Genomic DNA, 22,061 nt, shown 5'->3' with positions numbered 1-22,061 from the left:
ATGTCTGCTATATGCTTTAAAAATAACCTAGAAAGAAAAAGGCAGGGGGTTGGGGGATGAAACAAAAATGGCAGAATGTTAATTGTTGAAGTTGGGTTCATTATACCAAGCTCATTACTCAATTCTGTTTGAAATTTTCCATAATAAAAAGTTAAATAAAATATAGATCATTTAAAAAATGATCTAGATCTTGCTGCTGACAACTTGAATTTAAGGGACAGGAAGGCCTGTCAAGTTTGGAGGGGTGAGGGAGGTGACAAGGCAGGGAAGACTCTGAATTTGAGCTGAGCCCGGCAGAAGTTGTGAAGGAGATGGGAAAGGGTGGGAAGCAAGGTAGAGTGGGCTCAAATCCTCCCCCGCACATGCTAGGTGGTGTGCATTCCTATGCTTGATAAGGGGTGCTTGTTCCATCTCTTTGGACACACTATGAGCTCTTTGAGAACCCCCATATTCCCCAATGAACTCTCCAATCCAGCGGGTAGCACAGCCACACCCAATCACCAAAGATAACAGAGTGCCGGTCTATGGCTCCATCTATTGGTAGTGCTTGGAACTGAGGCTGCCAAGACAGGGTCCAGTGAGAAGAGAGCGAATAATTTTTGAGATCTGGCCCTTTCCCGGAAAGAAAGATAAACAGACCAATTAAACATATAAGAAGCCTTTAATTTCATCACCATAAACATTATACTCTGATTGCTCATATACAGTATAAAATATTTATTCCACTAAATAAATAAGACATGACATTATTGCAAACGGCACTTAAACCACCCCCCAGAGATAAGACCTCCTAAGCCCGCGCAGGGGGTGCTCCTGAGATTCTGTGCAAGAGTCACCAAGCACAGATATGCCCTGGGGGCTGAGACGGATAAAGGTTCGAGGAGCCACACTGGGTGCTTCTGGTTCCAGAACAGCCCCAAAGAGAGGGCTGTGGAGCCAGTGGGAAAGGTAGGGGGTGGGCAGCTCCTGCATCAGCCCCGTCCTTGAGGGAGCACAGGGAAGTGGGGTAGGGGCAGGCTAGGCCAAGAGAGGAGGGAGACTAGGGTGGTTGCTGAGACCTGAAGCAACCTTAGCCTTGGGCAAGAGGAGCTGGGATATCAGTTGGGGTGAGCAGAGCTTCCAAGCCCCTGGGTTAGGCAGTTTTGGGGCCAGACCAGTCACTCCAGGAGAAGGAGAGTCTAGCAACACTTAGTCCAATAACCAGCCATCTCAGGGGACCCAGTTGTTGGGGATGTCACCACCCCTCTACTTAAATAAATAAGTTAAATATTTAAAGGCGTGTGTCCCTATGATGGTGACACAGGGGCCAACAAGCCATGTACTGGGGGGATTAGTGGGAAGGCAGTACTGTGGGGCCAGGCAGCATCACTTCTCTCAAGACTCAGCCCCCAAGTAACTTTCATACTTTCAAATCCTGAGGAGAGTTTCACACTAGAAACTCCCACGCAAGAGCAACACTGGGGAACTACAGGATATGGGGGCCTGGAGATGGGAGATCTGCGGTGTGGCTGAGTTTACTCAGCTCCCCAAATCCATTCTTTAGGTATGTTTTGACCAGGACACTGTGAACCCTGAGCCGGGATAATCCCCCTAAGAATTCTGCATTCCAGTGCAGGGTGCTAATCAAATGCCCCGCCCTTCTCTCCCTATAGAAGTCCAGACTGACGCCCATTTGGAGAGCTACCAGTCAGCCAGCCCTAAAGATTAGGCAGAGGTGAGAGGGAAGCCGGGGTGCCCCATCTGTGCAGCTATGCACCTCAACGCCACGGGGTGGCAGAAGAGAGCCACACCACTTTGGCAGCAATAGACACTGGGAGGCCAGCCCCACAGCCCCATGCGGCTGACTGGAGCACAGAATAGGCGGAGCTGGGTCCCAGTGAGGCAGGCCCTCCCTCAGTGGGTAGGAAGTACTCTACACTGAGTATTTGGCCAAGTCACTCTTGTCAAATACTACCCGTGTAGCAAAGTAAATGGCAACCAGACCCAGGCCTGCAGCTGATACCATATAGGCAGTGACAGACTGGCTGAGTTGGACGATAGAGCCCATAAACAGTGACGGGGCCACCTGGGACAGCAGGAAGGCACTGTCCAGGATGGCAAGGTCCAGGCAAATACCCCTGCCTGGAATAACCTTGGCCTCTGGCAGCTCACCCACAACCACACGCACGGAGACATCGCAAGCAGAGGCCCCACAGAGTGTGGGTGGAGATGGGAGCAGACCACTGCCTCCAGCACCCATGTGTCCATTGGCGAAGGGGGATCCAGCCTTGGGGCCTGGTGAAAAGCTGGTCAGCAGGCTGTCCTCACTGGTCCCACCAGCAGTGTCTCCTCGGTATTTGGGCAGAAAGACCTGGGGAGGCGGGAAACAGAGGAAGTAATAGGGGACAAGGACCCACGGTGTATAGCCAGGCATGGGATCCCCTAGCTCTGAGCACAAACCCTGGCCTTTTATCCCAGGGGCTGGAAGAACCCAGGAAATAGGCCGTAATGAGAATCAGGCAGCGGGTCAGAAAACTGAGAGACCCTGCTTGGTCTGGGTCTAGTCAGGACCCTCCTCAGGAGTGGGAGTGAGAGGCAGGATGGGACAAATAAAACCAGAAGTCTAGGTCTCCTCTAGTCTCTCCTAGAACAGGTGGGTGGCAGACAAATGCAGTACTGCAGGTCGGGAAGAGAACAGAACCCCAAGGTAAAGGGAAAGACTAGCAGAATGAAGGAAGACAAGGAAAAAGAGACATGTAAGAACAGAGGAGCAGGGCCAGCCTGGTGGCTCAGGTGGTTGGTGAAGTTCGCTTGTTCGATTCCCACATGGGCCAGTGAGTTGCGCCCTCTACAGCTAAGATTGTGAACAACGGCTCTCCCTGGAGCTGGGCTGCCGTGAGCAGCCGGAGGTCAGCAGCCGACTGCCTCAGCCAGGGCGGGGGAGGGGCAAGGCTCATAACACTCGCGTGGGCCAGGGAACTGTCCTACACAACTAGACTGAGAAACAACAGCTTAAACGGGGGAGGGGGGAAACAGAGGAGCAAAAACCAAGGCTGGGGCACCTGGTGGCCCAACCCCCCCCAAACAGTGGCTCTCTTCTCTTCCTTCCTGTACCCCACCACTTGGCCATTGGGAATTCCTCATCACCGTCCTCAGAGAAAAGCTCTGCTCCCACTGGGGCCCTGGCCCTGGCTGGAGTGGCTGCCCTGCTATAAGGTCTGTGGCCCCAGCCTTGAGGCGTGTGGGTCCAGCAGACCCAGCCTCTAGGAAGAGAGGAGCAAGAGGAATCACCCCCTCCTGACTCCACACCTCAGCTGTGCTAATGGCGCCCTTCTCCCTACCTCCTCACTACCTGCCTTAGATCAGTCACCCGGCCCTGCAGAGGCTACAGCTTATTAGACTGTGCCCATGCCCCCGAGTGCCTATCACAGAAGAGTTCCGGAGTTGGCTACGTTAGGGCTAGGAGCCATGGCAGAGCCCAAACCTGACCCCAGGAGAGCTCACAGCTCATGGAAAGGGGTAAAGGCAGGCGCAGGGGGTGTGCAGAGCCAAGTGTCCCATCAGAGCTCCTGGAATGGGCCTCCCTGGACCAGGCTGGAGGCTGGAGAGGTCCCTAGAGAGAGACGTGCTCCTCAGTTAGAGGGGAGGACCAGCCCCAGCAGGCTCCCTGGCACAAGTATCATGCCCAAACCTGGCCTCCGGACAGCAGCCCCCAAGCCCCAGCCAGAGCAGCAGAAGAGTGGAGGCTGATAAAGGTTATCAGTGTGCTAATAGGGGTGTCAGGGACCAGGTTCCCCCAACCCAGACCCTGGCCCCTCCCTCCACCCTTTCCACCCCTGCAGTTACTATTCTGTTAACCAGCCTCCCAGCTCCATGTTTCTCAGAGCTGTGTCTTCCCTACAGTCTGGAAGTTCTGAGGACAGGCTTGCATCTCCTCCCTTAGGACAACCCAACTTCTTGCCTGTCTGGCAGAGCTCTACACCCAGGGCTGTAGCTCACTGAGGCCAGCGGAGGGACCAAAAGCAACCACACAGCCTGGGTCAGGAGGCTTCCCACAGAAGGGGGACCCTGGAGGGCCCGGTTTAGGTGAGGCCCCCCAACTTACACAGTGCCCAGGTGAGCGGTGTCAGGCGCCAGACTCAGAGATCCGCTGTGAGGGCGGGGGAAGGGGATGGAGGCAAATGAGTGAGACAGGAAAAGAAAAGAGAGAATTAGACAGAAAAGGAAGCTAAACCAGGAGAGAGGGCAGTAAGGAGGCTTCCCCATCTCGCAGACCAAAGCAGGCACGGCTCAGTCACAATGCCTCCTCCAGCCTATCCCTGAATAAGGAGAGCTGTTGCCAACACCAGACCAGTCCCACTCACCGTCTGCGGAAGCTAGGCCCCAGAGGTCATCTGATCCAGCCCCCTGCCTCTGCACAGAACAACCCAGCCCAGATGAGAGCTTCTGCTAGCCTGATTCTTCAGGATTCCCAGAGAAGGATTTCACATTTCCTGCAATCTTCCACACAAGTGCTTTATAGTCCTGACACCAGGAAGTCATTCCCAGGATCTAATCTACACCCTCTTTCCGCAGCCCACGTCTCTGGCCCTTGGGCTACATGGGCTTCCTCTCTGATCAAAGAATGCCTTCTCCAGCTTCTCTTGCCTGACACTCGTTCTGGGCTAGTCAGCCCCGCTCCCCCCACACCCCTCACATCAGCAGTATCCAGTGGAGCATCCAGTGAGTACCTGCTTCTCGCGGTGGTAGAGGGAGGCTAGTGTGTAGGGCAGGATCTGCAGGGCAGAGAAGGTGAACCCAGTGAGAGCTGCTGAGGCGGTCACTACGGCCACACTGCGGGACAGGCATGTGGCACCAGCAGCCACAGGGAAAGCCACCACGCTGGCCAGATAGACTGCCCGGGTGCCGAACCGCTGCACCAGCCGGTCCATGACCAGAGAGAAGAGTAGGGAGATGGCACACTGCAGGAACAGCCCCAGGCTGCCCATCCGGACTCCTGGACAGGGAGGCAGGAAAGAGGTGGTCAGACAGGGATGGGGGAGAGGCCCAGTACAATCTGGGGAGACTTAGAATAAGGGGCCAGAGGCACTACTGCGCAAGGTCTGCTGTAGACCAGCCCTGCTCCCCAGCACCCTCCCATACTACCTGTAGAACAACAGGAGTCTAGGTTCTTCCACTGACCTCAGGGAATGTGGCCAGAGCTGCTGGCTAAGGGAGAGGGAGACGTTCTGAGGGTTGACTGGGAGCCTCAGCTAGCTAAGGAGGGTGAGAGGGAACAGAAGGACAGTTTCGCCAGAGGCTCCAAGACAGAGTTCCGGAATGCCTGAGCTGCAAGGTGCTGGGAGGGGATTTGGAAAGTCAGCAGGGGGAGCAGCCGGCACACTGAAGTTAGGGCCAGGGAGACCTGAGACCCAGCCTTGACTCCCCCACTCCCTTTAGACCTTAAATCAGCTCAGCCTTTTCTTCTGTCAGGTTGGGGCAAGAACTCTGATCAAACTCTCAGGGCAGTCCCAGGCTCTACTGAGACTGCAGGCCAAGCTGCTCTGTATTCTGATGAGCCGCACACACAGATAGGGCCCATTTCCCTGCTGAGGAAACGAGGGCACTGAGACACACAGCTACCAGCCCAGGCACAGGTGGTAGGCATCTCCCTACAGCTGAGCCTCCCCTGGAGGGGAGCTCCCACAGCAGCCCCCCAGCCACCAAGCCTTACCTTCATCATAGTGTCTCCGGGCCTCAGTGCCAGGCTCAGCCCTGGGCACACCCTGGTACAGCCCCTCGCCCACGAAGTCCGTGTAAAACAGCGTGAAGGTCATGAACGCCATCCAGCTGCACAGCTCGGCCACAAAGAGTCGGCGCAGGGTGCGCGGCACACGGCAGCAGAGCTGGTGCAGCCGGGGAACCAGCGTGCCCAGGTTCCGGAAAGCCAGGCGGGTACGGCATGGGCAGCAGTGGGGTGGCCTGGAGGGGATCGACAGCCCTTCTGCTGTCTCAGCTGGGCCCAGCGCTGTCTCCTCAGTCACAAACAGCGTGGCTGCCACGCAAGTGAGGAAGATGAGAGTGAGCAGGCCAAAGAGGCACTCCTCCTGGGTGCCTAGGTAGGGGGCCAGGGCGCTGGCGTCCCAGTCAATGGCAGGCAGGAGGTAACCCAGGCAGCCCCCGAGACTGATCATGAAGGCGTAGACAGAGAAGGCCTGGCGACAGTGATCTGGGTCCCGGAAGAGGTCAGAGAGCAGGGCCTCCAGTGGAGTGAAGCACACCTGGCCACAGAAGTCCAGCAGCCCCACGCCCAGGATCAGCAGTGCCAATTCCAGGGGCCTGGTGTCCGGGCACAGCAGACCAGCCAGCCAGCCAGCCCTTGGGATGAGGAAGAGGCTCAGCAGGACGCCCAAGGACAGGGCCCAGATAAAAGGCCTCCGGCGTCCATAGCGTCCACGCCAGTGATCACTGGCTGAGCCTAGAAGTGGGACCGAGACCAGGCCCAGCACTGGACCGATGCCTGCAAGAAGGGCAAGTAGTATGAGCCAGAGACTGGAGCCCTTCAGGAGCAGGGCAGGGGGGACCGACCTCCTTGAGAAGGATGGAAATGACCATGATACTGCCTATCACAGGGAGGACCAACCCTGTCCTGGGTACTGTGCTGAGTACTTCACAGGGACTCTACTCCTCACAGCTAGGATCACTAATGCCCCATTTTAATATGGGGAAACTGAGGCGTGGAACAATTGATAAGTGATACTTGTGTCAGGCATAGAGCTAGGGAGGGTGGGAGGCAGGGCTTTAACAGGGAGTCTGACTCCAGAGCCAATAATCCTGACAGAGCTGCTTCTTCCAGGGAATTATGCGATGGTGCCTGCTTTCTGCGGCTTTTGCAGAATTCATCTGCAGGGGCCCAGCCCCTGACCTGCGGGTAAGAAAGAGCCCTGGCTGGGAGACCCTGTCCCTACTTATCAGTAGCTAGCTGCACAGCCTGGTGCAGCTAAGTCACCTAACCTCTCATAGACCCCCATTATCTTCTCCGTGGACTGGATAACCTCAGAGGCTTGTTGCAAGCGTTAAATGAGATAATAGATATAAATAATAGAGGGCTAGACCAAGGAGAAGGGCCATTTCTCCATTGTTGTATATGGGTCAATCATTGTGCAGGGTCCAGGGGTACAGTGGTGACCAGGTCATGTCCCTGTACTCTGTTTTCCCTCTTGGGCCCCCCTCAGCCCAGGCTCACTCCTGTCCCCAGCCACATCAACCCAGTACATAGCCACCTGTCCCTCTGAGCAGCTCTTTGGACAGAGACACTGTCGCCCTACTTCCGGACAGCATGCATGTGGAATAGGAGGGCAGGAGGATGCGGTGACTCACCCAGCACCATGGTCATGAACTTCTCCTCCACCCCCACTTCCAGCAGCAGGGGTGGCACATAGGTGATGCCTGCGGCCAGGCATACCTCCAGGCCGAAAGTCAGCAGGTTCACCAGCAGGAGCTGGGCTTTCCGATGCTGTAGCAGGGGGCTTACCCACAGCCTCTGGACCATGGTGGGCCAGGCAGGTAGGGAGGGCTCCAGCAGAGTCACTCACTCCAGAACTGCCCTGTCGCAGTCCCGCTCCAGACACCCAGGCCTCTCCTTGCTGCCACCGGCTGTCTAGGATTCAGCCAGGAGCCCATTTCTGCCAGCTCTCTGTGCAAGTCCAGCTTCTCAGCCCATGCTAAATGCCTGTTTCCGGGGGTGCCTGGGCGGGGACATACCACTCAGGTCCTAAACAGTACAAGGGCAATCAAACGTTGTGTATTAGTTGAGAGCTGGGAACCAGATTTCTAGGATTTGCTCTGAATTCTCTGAATCCTGTTCACTCCCAGACTGATGGTGTGGACCTGCCACACAGGTGCCACCCCCATACTGCCCAATCAGAAAATGCATGTTAATATTAGCCTAAGGCTGACATAATTAATAAGGTAAATATGATTTTTAAACCTCAGCACATTCCAAAGCCAAACAGATGTCAGTTATTCTCTGTCTTGGAATATCTTTGCAATTGCCCTTGCTTGGTAGAATGGAAATGAAATAAAATAAAATAAAATAAAACCAACTTAATTCCCAGATCTCCAGGCCCTGTTATCAAGGTGCCCCTGGAGACTCTGTCAGGCCAGGTTTGTTTGCTTTTCTCTCTCCATTTACCAAAGCCGGTCTGTTCAATTCCCCTTTGTTAAGAGCAGCACTTCCTATTCTGCGCTGCCTGGCCATGAGCCACGTTGCACCATACCTCCCACCCCCAAGGACAAGGACAAGGGGGGAAGGGAGGAGAGGCTGTGGTTTGTTGGGTCAGGTTGGAACCTGTCATGGACACCACTGAAAAAGCACTTCTCTGGAAGAACCTGGGCCTGAAAACCTCTCCCTTAGTTTCTCCCCATGCTCAATATTCATAGAGAAGAAACATTCCCACGTGTGCTGCCCAACTGTCACGGGACAGTGGGGCCACAATCAGGCCAGGCTGTTCCCAGGTCCCAGCCTCACAGGGACGTAAAACCGCAACAACTGCCATGACGCAGTGACCCTCGGACTGGCAGGATGCCCCACCACTTCCCGGCAGCCTTTCTCTGCTCCCCAAACAGCTCCATGCTCAGCAAAGAAGTCCCCACAGCCCTTCCTGCATCTTGTGCATAGAGATCGCCCTGGGCGCACACCGACCCTGTGCCCCGCACACCCACCCTGTGCCCCACACCCCCAGTGACGCTGGTTCCAGGCCTTGCTTCCTGACAAAGCACCCACTGCAGTCTGCCCTGTTTACAAGTGACCACAAGGGAAGATCAAGTCAGTCATAAAGAGAAGGTACAGAGGGCGGGTCTTGCTGAGAAAAGGCGAGAGTCCCCTAACCTGTCACCCATTGCAAAGGAGGGGGAATGCACAGAGCTAGAGCCTTCCCTTGTCTCTCCATTCAATTCTATATATGCTGTGCAAGGGCACTACTTCTGTGCGAAGCCCACAGTGGAGCAGGGCCCGGCTCCAGTCCCCACCCCCACCCGGAGTACCCCTCAGCCCTCATTCATTCCCTCTTCCAATCTCAGCATCTCATAATTTGGCACTTCAACCTCTTTTATCTTTTCAAGTGACACTTAGCACCACAGGGTTTTGCGTGTTACAACATGTGTTGTAGGTGCTCTCTGAGCTGTGCCACAGAGAAATCAGATGGCCATCAGTCCTGGGTAAGAGGTTTCCATCCCATAAATGCCTCTGGGGCTTTATAGCTGGTAGACCAGGAAGGAAGGGGCGTCAGCCAAGGCTGAGCAACCCCGGTCTCCTCTCCACAGATCCCTTTAAACCCAAACTATCCACTTTGGGAAGGCGCACAGACTCCTCTGGGGGTGGCATGGGGAGAAGTGTAAAATACTGACCCATGCCATCCCAAAAGGGGGGTAAGGGTACTAGACATCAGTCTTAGCTGGGCGATTGTGGGTTCAGCTGAGCTGAGGCCCTCTCCACTGGCACACTGCCAAAGCACCCCCAGAAGGAAAGCAAGAGATGGTACAGACACCAAGGGGTGGTGCTTTCCAGCCTGGAGGAAGGGGTTCTGGGTCAAAAGGTTTCCAGCTCATTCCACCCCCTGCCTTCGGCCTGGGCAGGCCCTAGACACTGACCTGCCCTGGGATTTTAAAGACCAGGCTCTCCCTGAGCAAACACAGCCAGTCAAACCCAACCTCACCCACAACCTGCCCCATTCCCAAGCCCTGGTTGCTCCCCGTTGTTTAAAATAAATTGCAACTCTCCAGCAACTATTACTCACCTCACCTGCCTCCCTCCCTCCCTTAATCTGGCTCCATAGCCCAGAAGGGAGAAAGGCAAAAAAGGGTAAAAAGAGGAATTTCCCCTCATCCTCCTACAACCCAAAGAGCCTATTAGCTGCCACCCCCCTCGCCAGTGCCTCTCTCTGCTTCCAAGAGGCTCCTTACCAGGTAACCAGGGGCTGGGCCAGGTGAGGAATTCATTGAAAGGAGTTGGGTAGGAAGTAGGCTGGCTGAAGCCCGGTTTTACACTCTCTCTTCTTAGGTTGCTGAGCCCGTCCTCCCCCTTTTGATCTCTACTGTGCTCTGGGGCTACTCACCACCCCCAGGCTTTACTCTTTCCAGCCCAGAAGTGCTTAAGAAATTAATTCCAAGCCCATAAGAATAGTCTCCCTTCCGAAGTCTCCTTTCTTTTTCCTTACATCTGTCCCAGTGCCCGAGTCTTCCCCTCTTCATTCCTATTCCAGGGCCTTCAGGGTGGAGGAAATGACAGAGAGGGCCCGCATCACTAATTCCAGTCAGCAGCTGTCCCTCTAGGCCTTCTTCTCTGGGGTACAAATACAGAAGCCCAGGCCCTGCCCAGCTTCCAGGCTCTGTGAGGTGAAAGGACAAAAACTAGTTCAACATCACTTCCCCTCAGGCTCCCCTACGCCCACTCCTACTTGCAGCCCCAAGCGCACTTCTCACCAAAACATGAAAGTGATGGATTCCTGTTGGGCCCCCTGTTTGGGAAGCTCCCCTGTCCTCCTCAGAGAAACAAGATCCAAATCTCCTCTATACCCTCCAGTCCCAGAGATGCTTCTGACTCAGACCCTCCTGCTCCTGGAGCACTCTGTCTGGCAAACAGAAGATCAACCTGAAGAGCCAGCCTCCAGCTCACCTGGTGGGAAGGGAGCAGGAAGAGGAGGGAAGTGGAGGTACAGAAAGGGGGAGTCTGGCCTGACCTGCTAGAAAGAACAGTGGCCTTCTAGGACAAGATTCTCTCAAGTCCCAATCATCTCCCCTCCTCTCTGGGCCCCCTCATGATGGGTCAGTAAGAAAGCTGGAGGAAACCAAGACCTCTGGGAACCTTCCTGGAGATCCGCCCCAGGCCCACTTTCTTCACCCCTGGGGGAGCAGAACCCCAGCCCAGAGAGCCAAGGGCCTTGGCAGGGTCAGTGAACCTGTATTCAATCTGCCCAGTTCCAGAAATCAGGAGACCTATGTGCCTCATTTCCCACCATGTGGCACCCCCAGAGCAGACAGTGGGCTCCATCACAGCCCCCTGCAGGTTACAGACGCCCCAGCAGAGAGTATGGGGAAATGAAACTGCAACAGGAACAAACTTGGCATGAACCTTCTCCAAAACTCAGACGACAGAGTGGAGGAGGAGGGAGGAAGGGGACGAAGCCCATGCCGGTAGCTCCCTACACAGGAAGGGAGGGTCAGAGGGACGTATAAAGGGGCCTTTGAGGGCTTTCAAAGGGGCTCCTGCCACCCCTCAAGGCTGAGGTGGAGCTGGGGGGAGCAGAGCCCCTCCGCTGACAGACAGAGGCCAGAGGGAGCCCGGGCTGAGGCAGCCCCGCCGCGGGCCAGTGTCAGGCGGCAATTCTATGGCCTCTTTATGCGGGCCAGCGTCCCCACACCCCTCCCAGGCACATCAAACGGCTGCAGCCCCCAGCCTGACCCTGCTGAGCCTGCGACCCTGCAATCCTCCCTCCACACTCACAAAGACGGCTGCTTTCTCATAGCTCCAGGGGAAACACACTCCTCAACCCTGCACAGCCGGGCAGCCCCTCCCAGAGGAGGAAACTGGGGATGGGGGTAGGCTAGCCAGAGGGGTAATGACTCAGTGGTAGAAGGGGGTGTGGTCACGCCAGGCCAATTGCCCCAACTCACTCTCTACCCGAGGCGGGTGGGGAGCAATAGCAGGTGGAGGCTGTAAGACTGAGAGGTAGGAAAGACCCCGATTCCTTCACACAGGACTGGACCCCAGAATCTGGTTCCGAGTAAAGTTCTCCCAGGTCCTCTGGGTTGGGGGCAGGGAAGAGGTCTGGGGGTTTACCAGCCCAGCCTCCCTGTCCCACCCGCTCACCTCAATCCCAAGCCACCAAAGTCCTTGTCCTTACCTAGTAAAACCCAGCAGCATACTGCACTCCCCAAGTGAGCCCCACCCTCATGGCAGCTCCACGAGGGGCCCTAGGACACGCCGAAAGATGATGTGTTGGCCAGCCAGGAGGCCTGCAAATGAGCATCCTTGGGGGTAATGAGCCCTGCTTCGTTACAGATCCCCTTGTCAGGGGTGCTGTGCTATGGGAACTCCTACCCGGGCAGCTGGGAAGAGGGGACACAGGATTAGACTGTACATGGCTTCGTGCCTTCCAAGCCATATTTAGTCTTTGATTTTCTGGGTTCAAATACTTCCAATGAAGGGAGGGTCTGCTATTCCCTGATCCCACCCTATAAAAAGGCAATGATTTGCACAAATAGCCGAGGCCCACAGCTTCCCATGGCTCCCACAGACACCTGAAAACCCCACTCGGAATGCAACCTCAGAGGCGCAGGCCTCAGGGACTGTAAGAAAGAATAAGGGCCAGACAGAAGGAAGAAGATCCACCCCCTCTTTTCTCCAGACTTGCTCTCCGGCTCCAGCCTCCCCCAGGGCCCAGAGGCCAGGGATTTAGAGTTCGCCTGCTGAGCTGCCTTTTCTTCACTTGGACTGGAAGCCTTCTGCTCAGCAGCTTGTCAGAGAGAGTGAGGGGGCTGCAGGCCAGGACACAAAGGGGGATTAGGGAGAAACCTCTCGGCCTGCAGAGTAATCCATCAAACTCTCTCCCGGCTGCCAAGACCCGACCCCTTCCCACTCAATTCCCTTCCAGCTGCTGGGGGGGGGGGGAGGCGCCCTCTTTGGCTCACGAGCCCTGTCACATCGGGCAGCAAAGAATCCCAGGCCCCTGGGGGGCCTGAGGGGGCACACCGCAGACACCGGGAAAAGGGCAACAGCTCCCTCCCCCACTCACCCTCAACGTGTGAAAACCCAACAGGTGGCAGTGGCTTGGAGGAAAGTTGCTTTTGTTGCCCTGTCTGACAGCCCCAGGCCAGCTTTTGAAAGGAAACAAATGCCGGAGGAGATTGGGGAGGGGAGGAGAAAGGACAGCGGGCAGTCCCTAGAGTGCTCTGATCTCCCCCTCCCCATCCCTCTCCAATCCAGTGACAGGCCTGACCCTCACCTTGGCCAGTCAGTCCCAGCCAAAGCCGAGGTGAAGCACCCCTCCCAAGGGTCACCTGGCAATCCCATGGTGACAATCAATACGGACATATATCTGACTCCAGGCAATGAGCCTCCCGATGAGACTTCCTTTCTGAGAACAGCTTCAACCCAAGGTCACACTGGGTCACCTTGACCAAGTGCCCTTGACCAGCCAAGACACACAGTACTCTTCAGCCTGGAGCGCTCTTCCACCCCAGGGGCCACAGGCCTCTGAACCTGGAGGATTCTGCAGTGTAACCTAGGTTTGGCAACCAGCCTGACCTGCGTTTGCACGCCAACTCCACCACTTATTACGTGTGACCTTGTTAACTGACCTCCCTGAGCCTCAGTTTCCTCGTCTGTAATTATTAAGAGCAGCTAACACTGAGGTTTATTACATGCCAGGCACTCTTCCAAGTGTTTTAATTCTCCAACCTCCCGATGAGGTGGGTATAATGAATAGACCCATTTGTCAGGCAAGGAAACTTAGGTCAAAACCATCAACCTCACAGCCACGAAGTGTGTTTGAAGAAAGTATGTGGAAGTTCCTGGCAGCCTCTCCTTCAGTTGTTTGGGAGAAAACTCAGTGGAGAAAACTGGGAGAGGGCTTTCTCATTCCCAAACAGGAACAGCAGAGGTCAGAGAGCGACCAGCTACCCCTTTCTTCCCTCTCCCATTCCCCTCTCAACCTGGAACCCCCTCCCCTCATGTCCCCCCTGCCCCCCCCACACACACACTAGGGATGCCTCTTTCAGCCCCAGAAGCGAGAGGAATGCCAAGAATGTAAATGCCTCCCCAGGTGCTGGCCCCAACAGGTGAGCAGAGGTCGCTGCAGCAGACCTGCCTGGTGTCGGCAGGCTGTGAAGGGAGATGGAGGGCAGGATACACATCCCAAAGTTATGAAAGAGGGTGGCACCCATCCACAAGGGAAATAATCACGGTGGCCAACACCTGCTAACTGTCCAGAAAGTGTCTGGCATCTGCTGGGTTTCTGACATACCTTTTCTTTCTAATTCATACCATTTGTACAACCCTACAAAGTAGGTACTATTTAATATTCCTATTTCACAAGAATAAAAATTGAGAAATTCATTAACATGCCCAAAGAGGCACAGATAAAAAGGGTTGAATGGAAAATTCAAACCATTTGAAAATTCTGGAAAGTGCTATGAACTGGGGGCCAGGACAGTGTAGTCCAGTTTCAGCAACTTTTGTAGCTGTGTAGCTGGACAAGCCATTTTACCTCTCTGGGACTCCGTTTCCATACCTGTAAAATGAGAGCTAGTAGATGCTGTCTCAGGTTCTTTCCAACTGTACAGCTATATGATCTCACATCCAACCCACCCCATCTCGCCCAGGGAGGGGGCTCTCCACGGACAGGTGCCCACTGAGTGCTCACTGACAAGACCACATGGCATAGGGGAGTGGGGGTTATAGCACTGCACCAATGAGCAATAAGGGGAACAAGGTGGGGACACTCAGCTGTACTTAGCCTACCCTTCACCTGTCTTCACACTGTTCAAATATAACAGAGTACCAAGGGTCAGCGGTCACCTGAAACTGAGCCAAGAAACCAAGACATCTGGGGGTAGATTGCCCTCTTCCCTACTCCCGCCCAGAGTTGGACTCTGTCCCTGGAAGAAATTAGTAACCAAATTCATTCTCTATTTGGGCCACAATAAATGCTTCCCTATGAGGTGGGGTTGTGGTCCCAAGAAATCCCTTGGTCCAGGGTGGAGAAAGAGGAGTGTGGGAGAACAGGGAGTTGGGCAGTCTCTAGGCCACTGGGAAATTCCCTCCCCCTGTTCCCTTCTCTTCCTACAGCCCCCGCAAAGTGAAACCTGAACTGGCCTACCTCCTAGTGAACTTGAACCTTACCAGTCAGCTAGACCAGGCAGCTCTCCCCGCATCTGTGCACAGACAACCCTTGCCCCCTGCCTGCAGCCTGCCTTCCCTTAGAGGTGAGCTATACAGGAAAGAGAGCAGGGCATAGAGGGTCTGGGCAGACCCACAGATGAGCAGAACAGAGCTGGGCGTCAAACCAGGATGCTGGTCCCAGCTTTGCCATGTCTCACCTCTAGGCTCTCAAATTCGATGGTCTCTTAAGGACCTATGAGCCCTGATATCGTAGGGTCTGGGACCAGCCCCATTTATCACCAGAGGACTCTGAGCTGGACTCAGTACTATGGAAAAGTGTTCTCAAAAACAGGTCACTCAGTGGTGAGCAAGGTGTGAGCAGGTTCCAAAAAGGACTTTTTTTTTTTAAAGAGACCTAGTCTGCCCACCCTTGGTATGCTTCACTGTGTGAAAAGAAACCTCCTCCAAAGGAACTCAAAGAGCATTAAAACTCACCCACCCATCCAACACTTCCTGAGCCCCATTCTGCAGCAGCCCTCTGTGAAGGTGCTGAGAACAATGGACTGCAGCGCCCCCCCCACCGCCTCCCCTTTGGCAGAAGAGACAAAAGGCAATCAGAGTACAGTGAAGTGGTACAGGTGCAAAGACACAAGTTCCCCAAGTGGGGCATGTTCAGTTCTTCTAGGGCTTCCTAAAGGAAGTAGCTGTGTTGCTGAGCCTTGAAAGATGAGCGATTTGGAACTATGCAGAAAAGGAGAGATGTCTGCAAAACACAGCCACGGAGACCTGGGACTTCCACACCCACCCACCTCTCCTTTGGCCCGCCCTAGTGAGCTGTGGTGGAAAGGCTACCAGACCCAAAATCGTGGCACTGGGTTTTGATCTCAGATCTCGTTCTAACATGGGGATATTCATCAGCACTGGGCCCGTTTTTGCTTCCAAAGTAGTCACTGTGCTCCAGTCACCTCCCCCGGACTACCTCTCCATCTCCTGAGCCCCGTCCGGCTCTTGTTCCACGCCTCCTCCAGGGCTGCCTGGAACCCAAGCTGTCAAGGCTCCTCCTTTTCTCCCTAGTGTCACCTGCACTCACCCAGCAGCCTTCAAGGTTGAATATCCGTAGCTCATGGTTTTCCTGATCTGGCTTGCAGTCCTTTCCTGCCCATACCCCACTAGCCCTTCAGTTCCTGGAAAGCAGAAAGCACAGGCCCTGCCCAGACCCTGAGACGGGGGGCTGCTCAACAGAAGGTCTCCCGGGTGAGGCTGAAGCAGGATTCCTGTCTGATGTGATTTCACCGGTGTGCCTGGGATTCATGGCAGGGCCACATTCAAGGCTTCTGGGTGCTCAGCAATCTCTAGCGACCGGAGCCAGAAGTGGAAAGCTAGATGGCCACATCCCTAGGGATGGGCCAGGTGCTGCCAGTTTGGACAGTATTTGTCTGCTCAAAGTACACTTGAAATTAGAGAGGCAGGGGGCACGCCAGAAGGCACTGGGGATACAGGGACTGCTATCTCAGGCAGGATGCCCTCAGGAGCAGCCAATCTGGCGAAGCATTTGGTCTGGCCTGAATTCTGTGACTGAGGGACGGTGGGACTATTGGACCAGGGGCTGGTCTCCAACCCCCTTCTTGCTGGCTCATCCCAGCTTCCCAGAGAGACTGATCTGCAGAAGTAACAAGGAAGGGAAAGGGAACAAACATGTATTGTGCACTTGGTCTGTGCAGGCATTTTGCTAAATATGCCTATCTCATGTAATCCTCACGGTAGCCTTGCAGGGTGAATATTATCATCTCTGTTTTACAGACACAGAAACCAAGGCCAACAGGTGAGATAGGCCCATCTCCAGCATCAGAAACAAGAGGCCCCACAAGTCATTCAAGGTCAGTGCCACTTCTTGTGGAGGAGGAAACAGACCATGTAGTAGAAAAAGGGATTAAACAGGAAGTTCTGGCTAGATATCAGGACCATCCCGTGATGGCTACGTCACCAGCCCCTGCCCCCAAGCAGGGACACTTAATACACTGCACAAAGCTCCACACTCCAGCTCTAATGCTGGGAGTCAAGTAGCATCAGCATTTGAGACACTGGGCCTGGTACCAACTGGTCCAGCCTCTACCCTCACTGTCCAGCAAACAGGACCACTGACTGTTCAAAGAAAAGCCAGGCTGGGTTTTTCTTCTGGACACTGGAAAGCAGTGCAAAGGATCCCAAGGGTTAGGGAGGGAGGACAGAGTAGAACCCAAATTCAGAGCATCCTCTCCCTATCATACAGTTTCCCTAAAAATCACTATGAATAAATGTTCTGCATAGAAGGCTCTTAACCTTTCAGGATAGACATTCATCTCCATCACCTCATGATTCACCTCCATCACTATTAACTTGAGGAGGTAAGTGGGCCGGGGTTACTGGACAGATTTTTTAAAAGTTATACACAATATTGACAGGGAGAGACCAGGACATCCAGTTCTGGTCTGTTCTTTGCACTGGACCACAGATTCAACTGCATATGTGTCGTTCACAGCTTACATGTAGTAGCTACATATGGTCTAATTCCCTTGCTAAGAAAGTCCGGTCTCTAAGTGTAAGCCACAGTGACTGCCTCCATTGTCACCAAATAACAGCAGCTGACATTTATCAAGCTCTTTTTACCTGCAGCTACTGTACTTAGAGCTTTACCTACATTAGTTTGCTTAATCCTCGCAATACTGTCAGGTAGTTACCAATACCCTCATTTTACAGAGGAGGAAGTGGAAGCACAAAGAGATGAAGAAACTTCCACAAGAGAAAATGGAGTTCAAACGCAGGCAGCTGGGTGCTAGAGCTCAGCCTCTTACCTACTGACTTACTTACCTAGTTACCTAGTCCTACTGACACCCCAAAGTCCAGGAGACCTTGTTCCCAAAGAGACAGGGTCTGCAGCAGAACCCAAGAATGGAGTCCCAGGCTGGGTACTACTGCCCATTCAGTCGCAGGCAATAGAGTGGATATGGTTAATACTAGCTAATTTATTCAGCACTTACTTCCTATCAAGCTCACAGTCCAGTGCTCTATATGCATGATTTAATAAAGCTCTAACTGTTTATGTTTTATATGTTACATATAATTATATATTTATAAATATTTATGTGTTATACTTATCATTTAGTAAATAAAGCTATAGAGTAGGTATCATCATCATCAGCCTCATCCTCATCCTCATTTTGCAGCCAGGATACTAAGGCTGAGAAGAGGTTAAGTAACTTGCCCAACATTCTACAGCTACAAGAGCTGCCGAGATATAAACCCTGTCTTTCTGACAGTCTGGGTTTTTATCCATAATGCTGCGCTATCAGACAATAATGGTCTGGATAACAGTGCTTAATTTCACTTTTGGAGTCCTCAACCACCCCCGCGTTTCTGCCTTTTCTCCCCAGAGGCCTGGACAGGCTGAGAAAGGGGAATTCACACCATCCCTCCACAATTCAGTGGCCTGGAAGGACCTCAGTGGACCACCAAAGATCCTTGCCCAGCTCCTTCCCCTCATCCCCCTCTTTCAGGGTAACTCAGAGAGCCAGGAGAGGCAGGCGAGTGCACCACACACTCCACGAGTACATAGGAAAACTTCCCCCCACCCTACCTCCCACTAAATTGGGGCCTGTATGTCCACAGCTGCACATTCATCCACAGCTGTATTTTTATCTTCAGACTCATCCTGCTGACTCAAGCTCCATTTTTCTGAGCACTTTTAGAACAACAGAGTCCTGGCTCCATGACAGGCCTGGGGGGAGGAGATAAGAAAGGAATGAGGGGATGGGACCCATCCAACTAAAGGGCTGTGACCTCATATATTGTCCCACTCACTCCCTAGAAGTTGCTCTATGGGTTTCCTCAGGCTTCCCATCCAGTCTGCACTTCCTGGGCCCTGCCTTCCCCACCCCCAAAAGCCAGTTTGTTCCCCAGGCCTGAGGCAGGTGAGTCCACACCAAGGCTATCTGGCTCTGCAAGGAGATCTGCTAAGTGCATCAGAAGAAGCAGTCAAAAGTCCCCAGGGCCGCACTTCCACCTCTGAGCAATGCTTCCAGGCGCCCAGCAAGAGTCACTCTGGGCCATGGTCCACAGGCTATGCCCAGCTGCAGACTCCAGGGCAGCAAGACAGCAACTGGGCTATTCTTAGTCTCCGCTCCACTGGGATCAGGTCTGTGTAACAGCTAAAGGGCAAGTCCTCCCCAGGTACCCACCATGCCAAACCCCTCCCTACCCCCAACTCTGTCCCCTGGAGAAAAGAGGAAGTACAGGGGAGTGGCCCTGGGGAGAGGGAAAAGCTGAGCAGGTCAAAAGTGTTCCTTGGGAAGATGGAAGCTGATTCAGAGGTCAAGGGCAAGAGCAGCTCACTGGGCTCCGGCACTTGAGGGGGACGGGAGACTATAGGGGACGGGAGACTATGACTCTCCCCCTGGAGAAACCGCAGGTCCCTGGGGGCTTCTCCAGCAGGTCCATACTCTGCCTAAACCTAGAGCCCTGAGGGGCTCTAGCGGGGGCCCAGGTGTCACCTCATCACATCTGGTTGCTGATCTCAGAATCCTCACCATCCTGAGTCCTGACAGGCAGGTGAGGAGAACGCGCGGCCTCTTTTCCCTCCTCCCCTGAGAAGGGGGCAGAGGAACACACACGCACGCGCATACGCACACACGCACGCACTCCAGCCTCAACTCCCTGCTCAGAGCCTGGCCCCAAGACTAATATCCCAAAAGCTCAGTCACCTTTCCCGCGGCGTCCTGTCAGCCGGGCCCCTTCCCAGCTCCCAAGTCCGGGGCTGTGCGCACCGCGGTGACTCATCCTGCCCCTTTCCGGTGAAGCCGAGACAAGGGAAGAAAATACATGCAACTTTCCAAAGAAAACTCTGACGCGGGAGGTGCAACAGGAGCCAGCGCCCGTCCGCCCGCCGCTGCCCACCCGCCGCTCTGCCTGGGACAGCGGGGCCCGGGCGCCTACAGCCCAGCCCGCCCTCCGAGAAGAAAGCACAGCCCCACGGGGACCCGAGCTGGCGCCCCGCACTTCGCAGCCCGGCTGCCGAGTCACCTCCTCTGGGACTTGCGGGGGCGCGGCGCCCGGACGGCCACCGCGCGGTCCCAGCCGGCGGGGCGCAAAGCACGCGACACCACGGGGCCCGGCCACGCAGCGCCCCTCCCCTCCCCGCGCCGGGACCCTGTCCCCTGGGAGAAGAGGGGGTGCGCTCCTACCTGGCCCAGGCGAGCGTCTGTCACTGGGGCCGGCGCGGGCGAGCTCGGCCCCCTCTTGCCCCCACGCGCGCCAGCCGGCTGCTTTTAAATCTCCAGGTTACTCTGCGGGGGGAGAGAGCATGCGCGCTGGGGCTGCCAGGAGGGGGCGGGGCGAGACAGGCCGGAGGTGGGGGGTGCCAGGAGGGGGTCCGGAGGGGTGGGGCTGGTCCCCAAGAGAAGAACGCGCCAAGTCTCCAAGCTGTCTTTGTAGCCCCGACCGCGACGGGCAGCCCCCCCCCGTGGCTCCCAGAGTGCCCTGTCATTACCTAGGGCAGTGCACCGCCGCTTCGCCGCTCGCCACCCAAACATTTAGGTAAAAGCGACCCGGCAACGCGGGGCACCTCCCAGTCTGTGAGCCAGTCTGTGACCATGACCCGTATGTGCTCTTCTGGTCATACCCCTGTCCCCGGGCAGAACAGCACCCCACCCATCCAGGACCAGCCCTTGAAAGAAGATGTCACATTCATCCCCGTTACTCTTCCTACTGTTTGCTATTCTCTGAGGCAGAAAGAGCTTCCTTATAGCGAACTCAATCCCTTTTCCTGAAATTAAAAGCCAAATTCCATTTATTTTTCTCCTTAAGATGTGTATGGGTAGGAAGGGGTGATACTTGCCAGTAAGATGTTCCCTTTGTCAGCTGTTGAACAAGATCCCAATAGATACCTGTTTCCAGAATGCCTGTGACAAGAATGGAACATTACAGGTAGGAGACAGAGAACAGGAGGTGGAGGCTGGCCTTGGGGTGGGGGACCCAGTTGTGTCTTTTTTCTTCCATGGAGTTTTATTAGGGTAGAAAGAAATTGCATTTGCTGTGGATTGTTCACTTGACTACCACAAAATCACAAGAAGTTACCTTTGAACGGAAGACTTAATTGGCTGTGGCCCTAGACTCGCATTGGGGCACTGGGTTTCAATGCTGGCCCTGCCACTCACCAAGTGTGATGTGGAACAAGTCCCTTCCCTATTCTGAGCCTCTGTAAAAAGGATTGGCCGGATAATCTCTAAGGACACCTCCAGCTGGGAGACAGAGAAGAAAGGGAAATAGAGAAGAAAGGCAACAATGGAGCCCTGGTGGCCTGGGGAAGACAGAGTGGGTTCAGGAGAGAGCAGAGAAGAGAAAAATCAAGAATCTACCTTCTGAGTTACTAAACAAGTTTAACTTGAAAACTGGGAGCACATACCCCTTCAGCAGGTGACCCTCTAGGGCCCCAGGGGCTTCCCAAAGCCTTTGGCATACTCATTTGTGGCGAACAGAGAGACTAGGGTGGAGTCCTGGGTCCCTGAGCATATGTTCCCCACTGCCCCAGAAAAGAGGGCTGGAGTCAGGGGGAGTTCCAGGTCAACTGGAAAATTACAGAGCGAAGACAGAGTGGATGGTGGTATTTTCCGGGTTTGGGGAAAGAGCACAGAGAGTAAGAGGGAGTTGTCCCTCTTCAGAGGAGTAGGAGCCCCCCTCTCCCCTCTCTGATTTTTTGTCAGAGGCCTACCTGCCTTATACCTTGTGAGCAAACAGGGTGGTCTGAGATCCTGGACCCCACCCAGCAGCCTGGCCACCTGGATAAGTGCCAGGTTACACCTCCCCAAAGCAAGTGACCCTTCTCTACCAAGCCAGGTGGATATACTCTTCAGGCTGTGCCCTGCACAGGGTGCTGTAGGGCCCTCTGCTAGGAAAATGCTCCCTCCCCCTTTTTCTGCTGGTATAGCCTCCTTGAGTAATAATAATACCGAAAATAAGACCTAACCGGAAAATAAGCCCTAGCATGATTTTTCAGGATGACACCCCTGAACATAAGCCCTAATGCACCTTTTGGAGCAAAACTTAATATAAGACCCAATCTTATTTTCGGGGAACCATGGTAATAATTAACTATTACTGATGTGTCAGGCACTGTTCTAAATGTTTTCCATGTATTAACTCATCTAATCCTTACAATATTCAGGCGATGGGTACCATTTTCAGGTAAACT

The 22,061-nt window shown here is 54.4% G+C and overlaps 1 protein-coding gene across 7 annotated transcripts; it reads right to left on the bottom strand.

Moving 5' to 3' along the window:
• Positions 1–642: 642 nt before the first annotated feature.
• Positions 643–20,383, bottom strand: SLC45A3 (solute carrier family 45 member 3). 7 transcript variants are annotated; one of them, XM_033092896.1, is made up of 6 exons: positions 20,056–20,169; positions 19,576–19,658; positions 7,339–7,732; positions 5,693–6,478; positions 4,710–4,975; positions 643–2,350 (listed from the first exon to the last, which is right to left on the bottom strand). In XM_033092896.1, the coding sequence occupies exons 3-6, from the start codon at positions 7,508–7,510 to the stop codon at positions 1,913–1,915; spliced, it is 1,662 nt and encodes a 553-aa protein (XP_032948787.1). In that variant the 5' UTR covers positions 7,511–7,732; positions 19,576–19,658; positions 20,056–20,169; the 3' UTR covers positions 643–1,912. The 7 variants fall into 7 exon arrangements, with proteins under 7 accessions (XP_032948787.1, XP_032948792.1, XP_032948786.1 ...); XM_033092901.1 differs by lacking the exons at positions 19,576–19,658; positions 20,056–20,169 and adding an exon at positions 20,361–20,383; XM_033092895.1 differs by lacking the exon at positions 19,576–19,658 and having other exon boundaries at positions 20,056–20,199.
• Positions 20,384–22,061: the final 1,678 nt, after the last annotated feature.

Source organism: Rhinolophus ferrumequinum, chromosome 22 (assembly GCF_004115265.2).
Source record: "Rhinolophus ferrumequinum isolate MPI-CBG mRhiFer1 chromosome 22, mRhiFer1_v1.p, whole genome shotgun sequence".
Lineage (NCBI taxonomy): Eukaryota > Metazoa > Chordata > Mammalia > Chiroptera > Rhinolophidae > Rhinolophus > Rhinolophus ferrumequinum.
This window is presented reverse-complemented; position numbering and strand designations above follow the sequence as displayed.

Coding starts and splice junctions, on each gene's coding strand:
- SLC45A3 (XM_033092901.1), bottom strand. CDS start 7,510: ATGGTCCAGAGGCTGTGGGTAAGCCCCCTGCTACAGCATCGGAAAGCC. Junction 4,976..5,692: donor CCGGAGACACTATGATGAAG/GTAAGGCTTGGT, acceptor CTCCCTGTCCAG/GAGTCCGGATGGGCAGCCTG. Junction 2,351..4,709: donor TCTACCACCGCGAGAAGCAG/GTACTCACTGGA, acceptor CCGCCTCCCCAG/GTCTTTCTGCCCAAATACCG.